General features: G+C 35.5%; 1 protein-coding gene across 1 annotated transcript in view; it reads right to left on the reverse strand.

Annotated features, from left to right (window-relative positions):
* Positions 1-14907: 14907 nt before the first annotated feature.
* Positions 14908-22395, reverse strand: part of prtp (thioredoxin domain-containing protein pretaporter) — a 192759-nt gene continuing 185271 nt past the window's right edge. The window contains exon 10 of the mRNA XM_090391337.1: positions 14908-16992. Coding sequence (XP_090247463.1) covers positions 16867-16992 — 126 coding nt within the window. The 3' untranslated portion in view covers positions 14908-16866. The remainder of the gene's footprint in view (positions 16993-22395) is intronic.

A 22395-nucleotide genomic window follows, 5' to 3' on the forward strand; every position in this document is an offset into this window, starting at 1 on the left:
TATCAATTTGGAGTTCATGGATAGGAGACTATAATTCATGAACAGTTGAACTAAAGATAATTATATCATCTGCAAAGCGTCAATTGCTTAAATATCTTCCATTTAATCAGGAAGTTGGAATATATTTCTTAGAGGCATGATGTGAATAATTTCGGAGAATTATATCACCCTGTCTCATACCGCTCTGTATTTCCATAGTAGAGATTTTTTAATTGACATGAATGGTTGCTGTGGCATTGGTGTATGCTGATTTGATGGTCGTGACGTATGGATCCTCCACTTGTTGGTTTCGTAATGATTTAAGTATTGCACAAGTTTTTACTGAATTAAAAGCTTTCTCATAATCAATAAAATCAAGACATAATAATGGCAACTGATATTCATTACACCATTCAATAATCTGTTGTACAATTTGAATATGACCCACTGTAGTAAAGCCACTTCGAAAGCCTGCCTGTTCTTTTGGTTGTGCTAGGTCCAGAGTCGTACAAAGCCTGTGAGCTAAGACTTTTGTGAACACCCTGTAAACCACTGATAGGTCAGTACTTCGCCGTCTTCTACCTCACCTTTTTTTACTGTATATGTAACGGAATTAGGGTAGCCTTCTTCCATGTTCTTGGTACATCATTTTTCTTCAAGCATGAAGTAAATATCTTGCTAAGAGTTTGTAGATCATTTCTCCACCTGCTTTTAGAAGTTCAGCTATCTCCATCTTCACCTGCAACTTTTTTTATTTTGCAAGCTTTAAATGTTCCACGTAACTTCTGGTAGAATCCGTGGCACTTCAGCTGTTTCGTAGTTGTCTTCATTTAATTCATCCTCCTGATATAATGATAAAAATTCTCCAATTCTGTTTGCAATAGCATATCTATCTCTGGTTATGGTTCCATCTTGTAGTTTGACTGCAACCATCTGTTTACTGCTGTTTGGCTTTTTTGAGACTAAGGTTGCTTTCAATTGTTTGTTGTATGAATTTACAATTGAATTTTCTGCTGTTTTAAGGATACGTGTGACATAAGACTGAATGATAAATGCACGTAAACACAAGAAAGATATTTAATTAACCAAATATTTCGGTCTGGAAGTAGTAGACCATCTTCAGCGGTATTACAAGAACAGTTTTAAAAAATACAAGCTAGAATACTAACAATAGATCGTTAAAAGCAGAACACGCCGCGTGATGTTATATCACTAAGTATTAACTATAAAACGGAACATTTTGAAGTAGAGACATGATTGAAAAAAAAAATAATAAAATAAATAAAATAAAATAATGAGTAATCTTGATTAGACTTTACCAGATTTTTGATATAGATATACAGTCATTACGATGCAGGTTGGGACGATGGAGCAAGGCCTCCACGCTTTCCTTGAACAAACGTTCGAACCTATGTAAGAGGCGAGTCCTGGACCAAAAGATGCTGTGGTCAGTTTCAATCCAGTGTTGAGCCAATCCAGACTTTTCAGGTTTGCTGTGAAGAATGGAGGATTGATGTTCTTGGATTCTGTTTTCAAGAGAACGTCCAGTCTGTTCAAAATAGGAAAGATCACAGTTGCAAGGAATTTGATAAACTCCAGGAAGAGATAAAGTTGAGCGTTTGTCTTTAGGAGAAAGAAAATGAGAAGACAATTTGTTAATAGGTGAATACGTAGTTAAAAAAAAATCAGCTAAGGCCTTTTTATTCCCGTATACGGGGAGTAGGCGAGGCCATTTAGCCCTATCTAACTTTTGGAGACTGAGTGGGCAGTTCAATCTCCACTGGTACCAATCAGAGATAGATGGCCCAAGGCTATCACTAATTAAGCGGTACTCAGTGAAGAGAGACGGCTCATATGTGCCGCCATCTTGTGGTCCCTAACACAATATATTTAATGTCTGAAATAATGTGGGTTCTACGGTCGATTTTTTTGAGTTTACAGGACGAAAAACCCGAGTTTCCGGGAGGAAAAACCTGCTTGCCCGTGCCAGAGATCGACTAACTCGGGAACCGGTCGAAAAAAGGCTTAGAAAAATTTCCTCTAGTCGCCGACTAGACTCGAAACCAAGTCTTCCTTCGTGCGGCCAAGCGCCGTGGTTAGCAAACGCCACATCCACTGAGCTACACAGGCTCGAATACGTAGTTGTTAAATCATATTTCTTTAAAATTCTTGCGATAGGTTCTGAAATACCGGAGATATAAGGAATAGGCACTCGACGTATTGAAACTTTGTTTTGTGGAGGATAAGAATTGAGATGTTCAGTACTTTTTTTTAGAAAAGCCATTGAGTTTCATGTGTTGTTGGATAGTAGAAAGTTCTTTCTGTAAATAATCAAAAGTAGAACAATTAGTTTTGGCTCTTCTGATGAGGCATTTTATAATTCCTGTTTTTTGACAAGGAAGATGGGCTTATTCTTTAAGAATATAACGACCTGTGAACACTGGTTTCCTGTATACTGTAGTTGTAAGAATATTTGAAGGTGACCGGATGAGGAGAATGTCTAAAAAAGATAACTGGTTGTTTTCTTCTATTTCCATAGTAAACTTTATACGATGATGCAAGGAATTAACTGTTTAAAAAAGTAGGTAAAGAGTTTTTGCTGTGAGGCCTCAAAAAGTACTCATCTCAATTCTTATAATCCTCCACAAAACAACAAAGTTTCAATACGTCGAGTGCCTATTCCTTATATCTCCGGTATATCAGAACCTATCGCAAGAATTTTAAAGAAATATGATTTAACAACTACGTATTCACCTATCAACAAATTGTCTTCTCATTTTTTTTCTCCTAAAGACAAACGCTCAACTTTATCTCTTCCTGGAGTTTATCAAATTCCTTGCAACTGTGATCTTTCCTATTTTGGACAGACTGGACGTTCTCTTGAAAAAAAAATCCAAGAACATCAATCCTCCATTCTTCACAACAAACCTGAAAGTCTGGATTGGCTCAATACGGGATTGAAACCGACCACAGCATCTTTTGGTCCAGGACTCGCTTCTTACATAGATCCCGTTATAGGTTCGAACGTTTGTTCAAGGAAAGCGTGGAGGCCTTACTCCATCGTCCCAACCTGAATCGTAATGACTGTATATCTATATCAAAAATCTGGGAAAGTCTAAGATTACTCATTACTTTTTTTTTTTCAATCATCTCTCTACTTCAAAATGTTCCGTTTTATAGTTAATACTTAGTGATATAACATCACGCGGCATGTTCTATTTTTAACGATCTATTGTTAGTATTCTAGCTTGTATTTTTTAACTGTTCTTGTAATACCACTGAAGATGGTCTACTATTTCCAGACCGAAATATTTGGTTAATTAAATATCTTTCTTGTGTTTACGTGCATTTATCATTCAATTGAATTTTCTTGATTCTTCTGTGATAGGTTTTCTGATCGTTTTGCACAATTCAGTGTATTCAATTTTATTCTGTAGGTTATTTGTTTCTTCAGAGATTTTGTCTTGTTTCTCTTCTGTGGTACCAGCTATTTCAAGTGAGTATTGTAAAACGTTTTGGGTAATAATGTCATTAATACCCAAAACGTGATGGATCAGCATTGTCATCTATAAGAGTTTCAAATCTATTGTTTAGTTCATGTTGGAATATATCTTTTTAATGTTGAGTTTGTGTACATCTGTTTTGCTTTGATCTTCGAAACATTTTTCTTCTTTCTTTTTCGGTTTATTTAAACCTTACCGTGTACTAGCCATACGATGGTCACTTGCAAAGTTGAAAGTGTTTATAACAGAGGAGTCTTGAAAGATGCTTTTCTTATTACCGAGGATAAAGTCACTTTCACTAGTTTTGTCATTTAGAATTTTCTATGTTAACTTCCTGTTTCTTTTTTTTTTCCTTGAAAAAAGAATTCATGATGTACAGGTTTTCTTTTTCTGCAAATTCTACTAACCTTGCTCCTCTACCGTCTCTCATGCCATATCCAAAATTTCGCATTGAGCTTTCATCTGATTTGTATACCAATTCTAACATTAGTCTCCCATTACAATTGTGAAATGATGTTTTCCTTTATTGTAAAGTTGGGATACACCATGATAGAATGCATCAATTTCTTCATCAATATGACTTATTGTTGGTGCATAGACTTGGATGATCTTAAGAGTGCATCTTTTTGGGATTTGAACAATACTTGCTATTTGATCAGCTATACTATACTATTAAATTGTATTATGCTGGTCTTCAATTATATCTTGATCATGAATCTAACTCCATTGATTCTTTTCCTATCTTCTATAATATAGTGTCTCCCTTTTTTAATTGAAGAATTTCTTCACCATTACACCTAACTTCACACAGTCCGAGAATGTCCTTTTAGTCGCTTTAGCTGTTCAGTTAGCCATGCTCAGTCCTACAGTTTAAAGTTCCAAGGTCTAGTTTCCAATGGCAGCATGATCTGGGTACCCGGAGATTCTTAGCTAATTATTTATATTTATATATACATATATATATATAAATATAATGATAAGCCTTTTTATGTCACGTTTTGAAATTCAGGGGCTACCCTGAGTGTCAAGTCTTCAAAATTCGAGTCATCAGATTTCAAGAACTGGCCTACCAGTCCGGAACTCGGGCACCGTATCCCTACTTTTGAAGACTCGAAAGGGGAGGGGTTCTGTTCCCCTGGCACCTTAGGTGACAGGGGAACAGAACCCCTCCCCTTTCGAGTCTTCAAAATTCAAGGAGAACCGGCCTATCAGTCCGTTACTCGGGGAGGGGGGGTTAAGCGCCAGGGGATTAAGAAGACTAGAAAAGGGGTTAAGCTTAACCCCCTTTCCCGTCTTCAAAATTCGAGTCATCAGAATTCAAGGAGAATCAGCCTACCAGCCCGGAATTCAGGGGGTTGGGAGCCGCAGGCGCCAGGGGGGGGGTATCCCCTCACATATATATAGTTACATTTGGGTATTTTACGAGGAACATAGGGCATCCATAGAAGTCGAGATTGAATGCTGTCATGTGGATGAGAGGTAGATTTTTCTCTCATAGAGCAGTGTGACTGGAATAGTTCTTTTGGAAGTTGTGGATTCAAATAGATGTATTCAAATTCCCGGAAGTCTCCTGTAAAAATACGAAGGTGTGTGTGTGGGGGGGGGGGGAGCTGGAAAATAAACACACCTAGAACAAAAATATTAAAACCAATATAACCGCAAGAAAGAACATACTAGGATATAAGAACATAAGTTACCCTCAATACTCTGCTACTAGTATGTTCTTTCTTGTGGTTTGTTAGTTGCTTTTTGTTCAAGGTGTTTATCAGAACTTGCCCCCACCCCCGTTAATAATAGTATTCTAACTTTCAAAATTAATAAAAGGTCCCAATAAACATGGGGTCTGAAAATATTGCATTTCGAATATAAAGGCCTTTGTAATTGCTGACAACCAGGACCGGCGCATAGTATTTTTCTTGTGTATACGATTAATGTTTCGGTGCCTTTCCGAAAGTTTTTTTTTTTGAATAAAGTGTGAATAAAACGAACAGGAAATGAAAAACAAATGAAAACCGCTTTACAGTATATGTTACCTACGGATTAGTCCTGCTTATACAAATTTTTTCAAGTTATATAAAATTTCAAAATAATATAAAATAGTAACATAAAGTTAAGATATTTATTCAAATATTCTTTACATTAATAAATAAATTTATTTTGAAGATTCAGCGAAAATAGATAAGAGAATTTCACAAGAATGTTTCGCATTGGACTCGAGAGTTCGCCGATTATTTTGTGTCGCTGACGCCGCCCTAACATCCCGCTAATATAACATGCTTGAATGTCGAGAAGAATGAGTTATCAGTAGTAAGCCGACTTTTAGGGCAAGATCACATGCATCTGATCCGATTAAGATAGAAGCCTAAACTTGTGGGATGAATGGCCAAAACATGCTTGCCAAGCATCAGAAGCAGACCCCGGCTGAAAAAACAATCTCTCCAATAAATGTGAATATGAATATTGGTACACAAAAATGTTAATCAGTACTTAGAAGCTACATGCTGCATATTTTCGTAAATTCTAATCGGGTCCATGATACAATTTCAGAATTTATTTGTTCGTTTCCGGAAAGATCTGAAGGGGCCCGAACGAAAGACGACGCACATTCATAATTATATGTACCAGTTGTTGTTCGTTTCAACTCTTATCTCATATTTTTTGACATCTTTTAGGCGCCTTTTCTTCTGCAGCGCCTGTGTATATTGCACACGCCAAAAGCCGGACCTGCTGACAACATACAAAGCATATAGATGCAAGTGAATGAATCATGTGATTACAACCAGAATCGCAAGTAAGACGTGTCTGGAGTAGCATTTATTGTAATAGGTATCACCTGAGCAAATGGCAGTTGCAATTTATTCGTGTTTCCAAGTCAAATTTTGGTGTTTGACTTGACTCGTCAGCACGCAGTCTGCATTTGAAGGTGCCTTCGAAGTATGTATTGCATTGCAGAATGATTTTATCTGTCGTTTCTGCAACAGTCGAAACCAACAATTATATGTTTTTCACAGATGAGCCAATGTCCTCCAAATCAGCATTAATATATATCATTAGGTAGGACAGATTAACATGGCCATAGATTTTGCCACATGATTACACTTCTTGCAAAACCTGGTAGAAAATATCCCAAGATGCGTTTTATGATGTTCCTTCGGCACAGAGAAGATATGCTCCTGAATTGATTGAGGCAGAATCATTGCACAGCCTCCTCAGTAATGACTTATATATGTTGTGTGATTTTTTTTTTTTTTTATTTGAAATCACCGCTATGGGAGTTATGTGCACAAGTCCCTCGAGTTTCCTGTGGATATAAAAAGATCTCACATAAAAAAATATAGGGGAAATGCATCAAAAAATTGTGACCAAACTAAAAAAACTGCCCTAAATAGCTTCTCTCAATAAAATCACTTCAATCATTCGTTTCACCATTTGAGGAATAAGTTTTTTTTTTAAATTTTTTTTTTTATGATGATCCCACACATGAAACGTTACACGATCTATAACACTACACTGCCATGTATGGACAAGTGATTAAAGAGATTTATAGCATATTGATATGTTTCTTTGACTGGGAGGTTGGAAACACAGTATGGGAAATATTGTTCCAAAGAATAGAGATGTATGGAATGATGGAAGTTGGTTCAATGTGTTTGGAGCTTTACAGCATATGGGTGCTGGCCAGTGGCTGCTCTAGTTCTTACATGGTTAGAAGAAAGTGAAGGAATAGTAGCAGTCAGTTCAGAGTGAAGGAACCTATAGAAAAGGCACAAAGCTCCTATTAGTAATGTGATGGAGGGGAGTCCATGAGAGAAAGGTAATTATTAAACTAATTGCCCTCTTTTGAATGAATCAAAAATTCTTAGGGAGTCTTGAGTGCCTCACCCTAAATGTGGGAACAATAATCCAAGATTATTCGGATTTGAGACTTAGTGTTAGGAATTGAGAGGAAAAGATGTAATGTTCAGAATGGAAAAAAACAAGATTTTTAAAAGGCTATGTATGTAATACATACAATACTATAATATAATTAATACTATATATATAATACAGGATGGTTCTAAATTATTGTTGGGGTTTCTGTGGCCTACAATTTCAAACCAGAAACAAATAAAACTGCTTACAGAACATGAGAGTGCAGTTGTGGGGTTTTTGCAACGCTACAAAATTCACTTCAATTTGATCGCATGATTTCATTTTTATTGATGTATGAAAATTTTAAGACAGCTTCAGAAAGTCCTCGTCCATCAATTCTGAGTTAAACAACTCAGAACTGATGGCCAAATACCGGTTAAGACTGTCTGGGGTTGTAAACGTAGATGCAATTCAGCACCTTGTGAATTTCAATGCCAAACCAGATTTGCTGCAGTAATTCGGGCTAAAGACTTGTTCAATGGCTTGTATGTGTAGGGTCATTATGTGTGTATAGCCCAAGACTATCATTAATTTTAAGTAGCATAGCCCCCAGTGAAGAGATGGAAAAACAAGTGCTGTCATCTCGTGGTCCAAACACAATATGTTGTCTGATATATATATATATATATATATATATATATATATATATACATACATACATACATACATAAAGTGAGTTCCATGGTCGATTTTGAGTTTAAGGGAGGAAAATCCCGTTTTCAGGAGAAAAAAAAAAACACTTTCCTCATACCAGATTGACTATCTCAGGAACAGGGTGAAGAAAGGCGCAGAATAAATTCCTCATCAGCAACTAGAACCTGAACTTGCGTCTTTCTTCAGGCAGCATAGTGCTGTGAATGCAAACCACTTCCACCAAGCTACACAAGTCTGATTGGTGGAAGGGGTGTTTGCATTCACACTATACTTATTTGTATGCTTACCTCTTAGGGATTTTGCATTTTATGTACATTGCAGGTTGTTGGTTGTACCACAACTGCAAAGGGTCATTCTTCGGAAATGCAAGGTTTTGGCTCATTTTGTTTTAAAAACTCAGCTAATGCCCTTTATTTCCTTATGGGGGATAGGCAAGGACGTTTTAGCACCTTGGAGACTGATTGGACAGTTCAATCTCCACCAGTAGTCAATTAGAGATGATTGGCCCAATGCTATCACTAATTTTAAGTGGCATCCAGTGATGAGATGAATAACAAGTGTCTCCATCTTGTGGTCTCCAACATATTTTTAATGTCCCAAATAGTATAGGTTCTACAGTTCTGCAGTTGATTTTCTTGAGTTTAAAGGGCAAAAAATCCAAGTTTCTGGGATGAAAAAAACTGGCTTGTTCATAAGATCAACTCACTCAGGGACCAGTCAGCAAAATGCTTAGAAACGGTTTTAGTTTGCGATTGGAATCAAACCTAGGTCATATTTTGGGCAGATTAGCACTGAGGATTGCAAACACTACTTCCAATGAGATATACACAAGTTCAGTTACACATTAGCCCAACCGCAGTACTAAAGTACTATATGTCTAGTCTTTCATGAAAAAAATTCTTACTCATTGTTGGAGAAATCAAATGTTTATAATTATAAATATTACTGAAAGGTACCTAAAATGTGATATTTTTTATTGGTAAATCATTTCTGGATAACAATTCACTAATCAAAAATATCCCAGTTCAATGTTTTTTTTTTTTTTCAATTAATAATTTAATAAACTTCACAGTAAACTTTTAAGTATAAGTGCAATTCTCATTTTTTGGACCTTTTAATTCTGAGGTGTAAAATAAGTGACGGGAATGTGAAATCTTAAAAGGAAATATAAATTAACATCAAGAATTCAAACTTCATCAGGATGGGATATGAATGCTTTCTGAAAGACTTAGATGGTAGGTGAATTTTTATATGAGCTGATGTGAGATCACTGTGCTTACTGATGTCTGTAGTGGTTTGAAAGTTTCACATGTAGTCATGTTTGAGCAGGGTTTCTGGATTATAACTGTTAGCCTAACCAGTACCATATATTTAGTCTTGCATGAATAGGATTCATAAAATTTTTTCTTACTCATTATTGGAGAAATCATCATCAAATATTTAGAAATATTACTAAAATGTACGAGGTTGGTTTAAAAAGTTCTCGACCAAGCTGGCAACACTATCGGCAAGATTTTTTTTCTAAGTTGGTACATCTGTCATAAGCATTTATGTGAAATTGCAAGTCACATTCTATCAAGTAGAATTTGTTTTATACAGCTGTCTGTATCCCCTGAAATGGATAAAATTGAGTACTGCGCAGTTATAAAATTCATTCGAAGTTCATAAAGTTTATGGGCACTCTTCTTCTTCATTTCGACAATTAAGAAATGGGCTGCCTAGTTTAAACGTGGCCATACCAGCCTAGAAGATGATCCACGTGAATGACGTCCAAAAAGTGTAACACCACCAGAAATCATACATCAAGCGAACGATATGGTATTGGATGACCGGTGAGTCAAAGTGCATGAAATTGCTGAGACTACAGGCAAAAGAATGTGGAGGATATATTTTACATGAAGAATTGCAAATGAAAAAGCTTTGTGCAAGAGGGGTGCTGTGCTTTATCACAGCAGATCAAAAATGCACTCACATGAAAATCTCCGAACAGTGCTTGGAGTGTTTTAACAAGAATAAAACTGATTTTGCATGTCGGTTTATTACTGTGGATGAGACTTGGATTCACCATTACACACCAGAATCCCATCAGTAGTCAGAACAGTGGGCAGAAGCCAAAGAAGACAAAAGTTGGTTCCATCAGCAGGAAAGGTGTTTTGGAATGCTAAAGGTATTTTGTTTATTAATTATCTCAAAAAGGGTAAAACAAATTCGTGAGAAAGGACCAGTTTGCAGAAGAAAAAATCATCTTTCATCAGGACAATGCATCTGCCCACAAAGGTGTTTTGGCAATGAGAAAATTAAGGGATCTGCGCTATGAATTGTTGGAACATCCACCTTATTCCCCAGATTTGGCTCCCTCTGACTTCTCTCTCTCTTCCCAAAACTAAAACTCTTCCTCAATAGTCAGCGTAGACAGGTATTTTGCAGATCTCAATGCGAACCACTACAGGGATGGGATAATGGCACTGGAACATTGCTGAAATAAATATATTAGTCTTAAGGGAGATTATGTTGAAAAATAAAAATAATTTTGAAATTATATATTCAATTTTTTTCATTGTTAGGCCGAGAACTTTTCAGACCACCCTCGTATCTAAAATATGGATTTTTTTTTTACTGATCAAATAATTTCTGGATAACATTTCACTAATCAATAGCATCTCAGTTCAATGTGATCAATCAATAACTTAATATGATGAATTTTATAGTAAACTTTAAGGCCCAAGTGAAATTCTTCCTTTAAACACAGAAAAGTCCAATGTCATTAAAAAGTTTAATGACTGACCAGGACTTTTCTGAGTGTTACTTATAAGTAGAAAAATATAGTTATAATCTATAAAATGCAATGTTTTCATTTATAAAGGAAGATCATGCACTTGGTTGACTGTTTATTGGAGTTGCTTATAGTGCCACTATTTCTTTTTTTTTTTTTTTTTGCCCATCTGTTATCTTGCATTCTTTCTATGATTTTTCCATTCTTCTTTTCATTTTGGATCCAATCATTTACTGGCTGTATTTTATGATTTTCTATGATTTGTGCATTCCCAATTTTAATACTGGTACACCTTCAATTGCAATTTTCATCTCAATGGTTTCATTCAATCATCTGATTTTTGTAGTTTCTGCAACGTGTGCTAATTTTGTTTTCTTTGCAGATTCTTATTTTGGTTTCTTATGTTTTTAGTAGTCGGCATGGTTAGCTGAATGGCTTTTGCGCTTTGCAACCATATACCTTGACCTTGGGGAAGGAGTGTCCTAGGTTCGATTCCCGTTGGAGACTTGAGGGCTTAAGAATTAGCCAGTCTTGGGCGTGGACAGCAGGATACCCCCCCCCCCAGTTTATCTGGGGTTTTTCATCCTGCAACCAGACAAATCGACCCTCTGAACACACACAGATACAGTCATGAAGATTTCCCTTAGGGGGATGCAGCAGAGGAGTAGTGAACCGGCTGCATTAATACGCCAGTAACCCCCCCCCCCCTCATTAGAAGGGAACTCAACCCATCCTAGATGGATGAGAAGGATAAGAGAAGATGTTCTTAGTCAAAACATATTACCATTGTAGGAGGTCAACTTACCTTCAGCTGAAAAAGCCCATATAAAGTTTCCTCTCATCACAACGAGATTCAAATTCAAAGTCTTTTCCAAAAAGGTGCAACATCCTGTTGTTCTTCCACTTGTGCTATGGAGGTACTTTATTTCTTGTACTTAATATACTGACATATTTAAGTTGTAGATATCTGTTTATCTATTTTCCTTTTCTTTTGATAATTTACCTCTTTTTAAACCATGGTGCCCATCTTTGATTTACTAATTTGTTTTTCCTTCAGATGCTTCTTTTGCTGCTTCATGCGCAATAGCTTTAAAGCTGTCTGTTCTTCTTTTTTTTTTTAGCTTATCCAGCAATCTTCCATAATTTTTTTTGTTTTTCAGCTTATCCAACAATCTTTTTTAAGATAGAAGTATCTTTATCTTTCTAAGTACTAACTTATGGTCACTTTCTGAATCTGCTGATGTTAGAATTTGTCATTAAATTCCTGATATGTACCCTTAAGTAATGGAATATGCAAAATTGGATATAGTCTATATATGTCAGTGCAACAGAGACAAGAATTCAAGTGTAGAATTCAAAAAATGTCTGAAGTATTTTTAGAGACCAAAAGGAAATATTTAATGAGTATTCCCCCCCCCCTCCTTTTTTTCTGGGAAGCTAAGTCTTCATCTACTTTGGAAAAAAAACAAAAAACAGCTATTTAGTTTTTCAAAGTAAACAATGAATGGAAATTACATTTGAATCATAAAATGAAATATTTCAATGTAAACTGAAAAAAGTACATCAACTCATTAAATACTGAATTAACCAAGTGTAATTGAATACGACTTTTTGACCAAACCAGTTTTGAAGTTTAATTCTCCATCTAATTTTACTTTCCAGGAAATTCATTTACATCATGCTTACACTAAATGAATTCACTTATGTGAATAATAGCCTACTAATGTAGGCTAACTCTACACTGCCAACTGATAATGTGAAACCAGTGTTATTTATTAGTGATTCTAATAGACCCATCTTATGTAAAGAAGTAATAAGCTGAGCATTCATAAAAAACAATAAATTAAAAAGTCTGAGACAAAGGCAAACTGTAAGCATTGTTCTGCTCAAAAATTTGAGTAGAACTGAGAACTTTTTTTTTTTCCATTTTTGATGGTAACATATCACTATTTATATAGAGAAGTATACATAAGTACTTAACAGTAATTGATTTCTATTTTGTCAGCTCCTAAATAAAGAATCAATCCAAGTCTAATAAATTGGATCTGATTCTGGAAATCACAAGAATATTTTTCTTATGTTGCTTTAAATAAGAAATGACAAACTACGTCACTTTTATTTATATTAACGCATTCAGTAAAAAACAGGAATTGTTGAATTAAATCAAGACATGATTATTCCTCAATGCAGACATAAGAAAAAAGACTAGGTTTGAATTATAGAAAGATAATGACAATCTGAGCTAAGAACTTCACAATCTCCTAAACTTTTAAATGATCAATCCATTATTATGATTTAAGTTAAGACAACAGAAGGACCTCTTAATTCTTCACAGAATGGAAACAGGCCCACATCCAGCCCAGTCCAAAAAAAGGGGATAAAAGTCAGTCCACAAATTCTCATCCAATTGCTCTCACTTCTGCTCTGTCTAAAACTATGGAGGTCATCAACAGTTGACTTCTGCACCAACTGGAGATTCACCAGCTAATCAGCGACCAGTGATATGGATTCTGCACTCTCAATCTATAGCCTTCACCACCCACCTCTGGACTCGCCATGGAAAAATTCAGAGAAAATCATGTAGTTGCTCTCAACATCACAAAAGCACTGGGCTGAGTTTGGCACAGGGGCCTACTGTGCAACTGCCATTCTATGCTTTCCACCTCTGTAACTGGATTACTAACTTTCTCAGTGTGGATGGTTTCCTCTCCTCAGATTTTCTCAACAATGCTGGAGACCTCAGGGTTCTGTGCTCTCACCCATACTCTTCCTATAAAAATGTATATAAATGACTTACTCTCAGATTTCAAGTTCTATCCATAGCTTCACAGATGATAGCACAGTGCATTCCTCCTTTTCACTTGACAAACCTTGTAGTGCCCAATTGTTAGAACCTTCAAGATCAACCATGACAAATAATCATGAACTCCAATAGCTATATCTTAATGGGGCAAGGACAGCTTTGTAGACTTCAGTGCCATCAAAAACTCAGTCCTGCTGATCTTTTCCAAAAAAGACTTCACATATCCCCCCCCCCTAACCTTCAATAATAACCTGGTATCCAAATACGATCAGATTTTCCTCCCTGAAATGACCTACACCTTCAACCTTTCCTGGGACAAATACATCTCAACCATAGTTTCAGCAGCTGCCAAAAATCTTGGTGTACTTTTCCACTCAAGACACCTTTACAGCTGCTAACTATAAAAATTCCAAATCTGATGAACCATGGAATATTGCTCACATATATGGGGTGGTACACCAAAATCTTCTCTAATATGATCAATGCTATCTTTCATGGATCCATTTCAATTCCTCTCCCGCAGACATTGTTTTTTCCTTATGCCTGTTCTGCAGATACTTACACATACAATGCTCCGCTGAATTGGACATTCCTCCAAAATCATAAACAAATGAGCCACTGCTAACCAACTCCCATTTATACTGTCCAGCTTAAAACTAGCTAAACCAATTTCTCTGCCTTCTCTTTCATTATATCTACTTCTATTCTGTTGAACAGACACCCCCCCCACCCCAAAAATACAACCTTCAGCTGCTCAAAAAAGTGAACAGATTCCTTTCCTCTTGCCTGCTTACCCCCCCCCCCCCCATACACACACACAAAGTAGTGATTTGCTATAAGTCTTGCAATCTTTTGTGTGCGTGTGTGTATGTGTGTGCCAGATAAAAAAAAAACCTGTTTCAACAGATCTAAAACTGCTCCTCTGAATTAACCTGCTCTTATTTCAAAGCATTCTATGACCAGTTTCAACACAATACGGCATCAGTCCACATTTATGATATCTGATATGATGAATGTGGCTTTGATGTTCATTAATCCTCATTTCTACTGAAGAATATATCAGTCCAAAATATGGAAGTGAAGGGTTACATTCACATAGCACTTGATATACACTATGCATTGATAAGAGTACCTATTTGTTCTCAGTGGAAGGCAAACAAGTAAATAATTTGTTGAGTGATTTACAGATAGTATAGAAAACTGGAATTGTTCTGAAATATACTTGATATGTATGGGATAGGAAATTTTTCAGTTAATTCTGCATTTTTAAAATGATCCAAGTGAAATAACTTGACAAATTTTAATAGTAATCCTAAATAGCAATTTTCATTATGCTCTATACAGTTAGAGTAAAATTAAATAATCATTTATCATAAACTAGTTTTGAATCTAAGATTGAAATTACTGCAATGCAATGCATGTAGATGACCAAATCTAGATTTACAGTAATAACAGTATTTTATAATTCTTTACAAATAATGCAGTTTAAAACTATTCACAGATAAATCTTGAAATGCCAATATATCCATAATTTTTGTGAAACTAATTATTATGATGTCTGTGGCAAATTTACATTATTCAAAACAGTTCTCTCAAGTAGTGGCTACTGTATTGTGAAAATCCACAATCTATCAAAAGCTGTAACATGTTTAAGAAATGCAGAGTCATTTGGGGTTTATGTACTCCAAAATTATAATTTTGTTTGGCCTAAATTAGACCAGTGTTTCTGAACAGTTTCTAAAATTTGGCAAAATTTTAGAAACTATTAACTAAAAATTAATAAAAAACTAAAAATAAAAAAATTGACCAAAAATCAGTAATTTCTAACTAATTTTGCCAGTGTATATCCAATGTCATGAGAATGTAATCTTTCAACAGAGATGAGCGATGATAAACAAAAAGGCTACATTAATAAATCTCAAATTCAGTCTCAAATCTCATGAACCTGAACTGGTCCTACATACCGCATAATTTTGTGGAATAAATAGGAGAGTTCTTCTACACATTGCTGCAACCTGAATTGGAATGATGGGTTAGCCATTCAAAATGGTTGAGAGATTATGACAGACTGCATTAATTAACTGATTATTAACTTTTTTTAAACCTCTTTCCAGTAAAATGAATGTTAATGGTATGACATTTTGTCATAGTGTATCTGTCCATAATGAGGATGGAATGATCACTGTTTGTACTTATGTGTTGTTACACTGGCATTATAATGCTCATGGAGCAGTAAGCACAGCCAAAATATAATAAACATTTTAATTATACTAAAAACTCATCAAGACTGCCAAAAACAGAACTTGGGTATTCTACAGATTCTCACAAAAATGACAATAGTTAACAAATGTTGACATATCCTCTACAAAACTCAAGTTACCTATATTAAAATACAACTATCCACAGCATGTGTATCATGGCCCTTGGTGCCTTTCCTCTCTTGCCACCCTTACTCCAAGTGGATTGTCACTAGTCTACTAATTAACGAAGAACCTGCTATAAATTAACCATAATCAGAGAAAGACTAGTTCCTATCAATATACAACGTTCAGCAATTAATTACATTAGGACTTCAACTTGATGATTCAGGACTCTAGATCTCTATTTCTCTGCTTTTTTATGTAGTTAAAATATAGTTTGCTTACAAAGATAAAAGTAGTGTCCATTTATATCTTTTCTTGACCACTGCGAATTTCAGTTAACTCTCACTACAACAAACGGCATTATAACAAACTACCAAAGTCCCAAATCCTCATGGCTGCGATGTTATTCTAAAAGAAATTCACTATAGCATTATCCACTACAATTCCTGTGGTCCCTATGAATTTTCTATAGTGAGAATCAACCGTATATTGTTTTCAGTTGATTATATATATCTAGAAGATGATGCTAATATAATCTGAAATGTAATTATAATTAAAATACAATATTTATTATACAGGCAGGTGCTTAACTTCCATAAGCATTATAATGGAAATGTGGATGGAATACTAAATTTTAGTATTCAAGTTCACTTTTATCACAAAAAAAAGACCTTCCCTTTAAAGATATTTATAAATGTTGGCAGATGATCCCAATATGATTTTTTGCTTCTGAACTCAGGTAGGAAATTCTTGATTAAATCATTGGAATGCAACAAACACCAGTTTTCTGCATACTTCCAACAATGGTGTAAGCACTGCACTAATTCATGCATCACAAAAATTATTTATGATAATTACAGTTCGGATTGACTTCAACATTTATAATTCATCATGTGATAGATGATCCTGTACAAAGTTGAAGAGTTCTGAAAGATCTCTGGCTCCATTGTATTCTGTTATTTGAACACCATTTTTAAATATTAGTAAAGTTGGATAACCTTGAATCTAAATAAGAAAAAAAATTGTTTAAAGTGCAGCTGAAATGTATAAATATGAAAGATTTTAAATTAAAGAAAAAAAAAATTGAAATCTATACTAAACGAATTATTTGCATTTTTCAAATATCCTTTGCTATTTTTCTGAATATAATACAGCCAACTCTCACTATAGCAAAGTTATAGGAACCACACAAATAGTTCATAAGTTTATTAAGTGACATTCTTTTAGCATAGCATTTTGCCTTTAGTCCTGATTCTGGGCAGGACTTTGAAGTAGTTTGCTATAGCGAGAGTTGCCTGTATACAGATTAATACAAATAATAATGTCTCTATATTTTATTACTGGCTGCAGTGGCTTATAGTCAGCACACATTTTTCTTATTTCTTATCAGTTCCTTCTTTATCCAATTAAATATTTACCAAAAAAATTCTTAGCAGTCACACCAACTTTTTATTTATTTTTTATGTGACTCACCCACAAAAGGTTGCAAACCTACAGTACATTAGTACATGTGGTAGCTTAAGGATCCCCCCCCCTTTTTTTATTAATTTTATGTTTTTATTTATTTATTTTTCTTCAGAAAACCCTGCTCTAGAGATGTAACATGAAACTATTTTTCAAGCCAATCCAGTTCTCCTATATGAAGAGCAAAGGTCTCACACCAGACGATGAAATTCATCTTCCATCTATAGACAATTACAAACATTCAAGTCAGCAGCCTGATGGTTGGAGAATAGATATGCTAACCACTTGGGCAACTGGTTTCATATTATAGCTTGTCCAGGCAAGCTAAAGACTCATCAAGAGAGGGCCCAAATATCTATTACATCTCTCTTTGAATACATTAACTGCAGAAGATTCACACCATCTAATGGTAGTCTATTCCACACACACTTACCACATACATACCATGTAAAAATCTGGCGCTACCTCCACTGCCAGAAACTGCATACCTCACCAGTATGTGTATGTATATATGGGGTCACTTAAGGGTCAAAACCAAATAGCTGGGAGGAGACCTCCACATTGCTTTAAGGAATGCATAGAATTGACTTCTGACCTGATGTCAAATCCTCACTTTCATGTGGTCCACCCTGTTAGTAGGTAACCACTGGGTACTAAATGAAAGAGGATGGGCTGGCAATTTGGGACTTAGCTGATCAAACTGTACTCTATATCGGCACAAACCACAAATAATATGATGGTGCAATATGATAAGATTTCATGCCGGCTGGGGCTGCATGACCAAACAAGACCAAAGAATGTGGTTACTATTGTAGCGATAAAGCTGTTTAACCCATATTACTCACGTGAGTTAACATGTGTAAACTAATTGTGTTTAATTAAGGTATTGTATCATAATATTGTGCTCAGACAGATGAGAAGTTTTAGTCAATTATTAACATTTGTGAGGATATCCTTTTATCATATGTGTGGAGTCTTTTGTGGCGGCATAATTGCCCTTCCCAGATAAAATTTTATAACTTATCATTTGTGTTTTGCTAGTATTGCTTCAGCTTAGTATTGAATTAAGTTTTAACCAATTTTTAATGTAATGTATTGTTCTTACGCGTATAATAAACTTTTGCTCAGTTGTCTGAAATTGCCATTCAATACACCGCTTGTAATAATGTACGAATCTAGCCCACGGCAGGGGGGGGGGGGTTAGTTGCAAGTTCAAGGTCACAACTGCATAATTGTTTCACACCTGAACATATTTAAGAAATTGCTTCTTGTTTTGATTTTCTTTCATAAGCTAAATGTCCTAAATAGTGCAGCTAAAAAATATAAATGTTTTAGGATACTAAGGGGAAGCAAGAGCTTAGATACCTTATATTTGGGTGATATCAAGTATAGTAAGAAATTTGGTACAAATAAGATAAAAAATAAACTTGTAAGAGGAATTAACAATTATAGACGGTAAAAAAGGGGACACAACAATATGGCTGGGACGTATTCATGACTGTAATCCACATGTGTTCAAGGGACCAGATAATGTTTGTATGTTCTGAGGGATGAAAAACTCGAGTTTCTGGGTGAAAAAAAAACCCTATCTCTGTATGAGACCGGCTAACTACCTTCGTCAAAAGAGACCAGGTAAAGGTTCCTCATGTCACTAACAGGAATTGAACCCAGGTCTTTCTGATTGAAGGGCTTTGTCTATACTGACTGAGCTATGGAGGCTCTAGAGCTCTAATTGTATCCATTTACAAAAAAAAAAAAAGGAATAAAGCCAACACTTGAAAAGGACTGAAATTGTGGAAGAGAAACAGGGAGAACAACAAGCTGGATTCTGGACAAATAGAAGTTGTATCAGATTTTTGATAAAAAGTTGAGAAATCATGGGAATATGACAAGGATCTTTGTTCACCTTATCATATGCCTTTTCCAGATCTGTAGATCTGGAAAAGGCATATGATAAGGTGAACAAAGAAAAGCTTTTCAAATTATATGGGATAAATGGACATTATAGGAGGGAAACACATAGCCCATATGTAAGTTGGAAGTCAGCAGTTAGAATTAAGGGGAATACAGGAAGAATGAGTTTGATGTTAAATCAGGTGTAAGACAAGGATGCACATTATCTTCACTCTTATTCATCATCTATATCATAGGTGGCCAACAGCAGTCCTTTTGGGCAACTCACGGCAGGATAAAAACTATATTAAATTACATGTATTATCAATTTAGCTATTAGTTTTGATCGCAAATTTTCTGATTGATATACTAGTTATATTCATTATTTCTGATGACGGAAACAATTTATATTCTCAACGCAGAATCAAAATTACTCAATTTATAAAATCTACTGCTTCTCTGTGAGTTGTAGTAGTGGGAGTGGTAGATTTTTATACACTCCAGAGTAACGCATTATTGAAAGTCGCTTTCTCTGCTCTGATTACAGTGATCAGTTTCAGAGACTCAGTTTCACAGTTAACAATGTTATTGTTGCAGTGTTCCATGTAATAAAAACCAGAAATATATAAGTAAATTTAATTTAACAACTTATATTTAAATCAATCAAATATTTTATATTGTTCTCCTAGTAGTAAAATGATTTAACAAATATAGTAATTCAATACATATAACTATTGCCTTGAAAAAATGCAGAGTTTATTTTTATTTAAGTTCTGTATAAAAGTGTGCGGCCCGTGACGCTACCACTCATCATATATTGGCCCTCATATAGAATGAACTTGGCCATGCCTGATCTATATGATCACATTATGAAAGAAAGTGGCATTACACCTGATATCAGAATTGGAGATATCAAACTTAGATCTTTGCTTTATGCAGATGATGTACTGCTAAACACATCCAGTGCAAGTCTACAGGATTCTCTAACTGAACTGAATAATAGCTGTGACAAACTTGGCAATAAAAAGACAAACCATTAAAATAGGAGCATAGAAAACTTCAGCTGCATTCTGAATGGAGGTCCTATAGAACAAGTAAAATATTTCAGCTATTTCGGCACAGTTTTAATGAAGATGGCAGGTTAAATCTGGTAATAGATAACAGAATAAGAAAAGCTCATATTGGTGGGGGAGCCAGTTGAATAAATCCATATGGAATAAGATAGAAATTAAGTCAATCCACCAAACTAGCAGTATACAAAACAGTGTTGAAACCAGTTTTAAGTTATGGACGAGAGCTGGGCTTGAAATAAAGCACTTGATGAAAGATTAGAGACCACAGATATGAGAGGTCTTAAAAAAATTAGGGGCCTGGCAGAACCATATTAAAAATGAAGACATTAAGAAGGAACTTGACATTGTTTGCATTCAAGAATGTGTGACCAGGGATAATCTAAAGTGGTCACTTAAATAGCATGGGAGAGGAAAGGTTAGCAAAACATTGTTTGATACCAATGGTGGGGTGCTTAAGGGTCAAAGCTGTATAACTGAGAGGAGACCTCTACATAGCCTTTAAAGGAATGTGGAGAACCGACCAGGGCTTCTGACCTAATGTCCAATCTTCACCTACTCGTGGTGCACCCTGTTGGGTATCTACTTGGATACTGAACGAACGAGGATGAATTGGCAATTTGTGATTTAGCCGACCAAATTGTATTCCTATTGGTTAAACCAAAATAGAAAATGATGGTACAACATGACAAAATTTCATGCTGGCTGGGGTGTCGCCTGGTTAAACAAAGCCCCCATTGTTTTCGCCAGGGAACCAGGGCGAACAGCGAAAAGTCAGCTACTGGAACAAATCTCAAAACACACCCCAACTCAACATCACCAGAGTTAAAGATCGGTACTATCAACGTAAGAAGCCTGATTGGCAAAGAAATGGAGCTAGTGGAGGAATTAGATAAGTACCAGATCGACATAATAGGGGTGACTGAAACAAAAAAGACAAAAACCTGGTGAGATCTTTCTGAGCAATAAATACAAAATGTTATATTCAGGCAATGACAATCAAGGAAAAGAAGGAGTAGCCATAGTATTCAACACAAAATACAAGGCTCATCTTCTTGAATGGCAGGCAGTGTGAAGTAGAGTGATTTGGGTAAATATCAGAATGGGGAACTGGACAATGATACTTATTTGTGTCTACGGTCCCACAGAAGGTTCTACTAAGGTAGAAGTGGAGGAATTTTTTGATGCTTTAGAAAAAGCAACTGACACAATGAAAAAGGAAAAGTTGGTCCTTGTTGGGGATCTAAATAGCAGAGTAGGAAATGATTGTCAGACATACAAAAATATTTTGGGAAAATTTGGAGAAAAGAGCAAAGCTAATAATAAAGGCAAATACCTGTTGGATTTCTGCTCAGGACATGGACTGGTTATTACTAACACCTTGTTCCAACATAAAAATGTGCACAAATTCACATGGAGAGAAGAGGCAAGGAATAAGAAAAGTCTCATTGACTATGTTATTGTTGAAAGTGATGTTTTCTCCCTGGTGCAGGACACCAGAGTGTACAGAGGATTTGAAATTGGAAGTGATCACTATTTAGTCTTGAGCAGGATAAAATTGAATTTCCTATTGAAAAGAATGACATGTAAGAAAGTTTTAAAGCGAATAAAAGTTGAGCAGCACTCAGATGTGAACTGTAGACTAAAATACACAAAGATTATTGCAAAATAAAAATAAAAGAGTTTGAGAACAGGAACCAAACCTTGGAGATTTAGTTCGAAGCCTTGAAGAAAACCCTGATTGATTCAGCCAGAGAGGCATGTGGTGAAGTTGTCTGCAAGGATAGAAAAATTAGAACTCAATGGTGGACACAGGAAGTTAAAGAGGCAGTGAAGGAAAAGAAGAAAGCATACCAAAAGTTCCTGTCAAATAAGTCAGCTTATGCTCTTAGAGAATATAGAGACAAATGCAAGAATGCTAAACACTGTGTAAAACTAGCTAAACAAAAGTCATGGGAGGACTTTGGCAAGAATATAGAAA

Source organism: Typopeltis vanoorti, chromosome 4 (assembly GCF_054136105.1).
Source record: "Typopeltis vanoorti isolate ZY-2024b chromosome 4, IOZ_Tvanoo_1.0, whole genome shotgun sequence".
NCBI classification, from domain to species: Eukaryota; Metazoa; Arthropoda; class Arachnida; order Uropygi; family Thelyphonidae; genus Typopeltis; species Typopeltis vanoorti.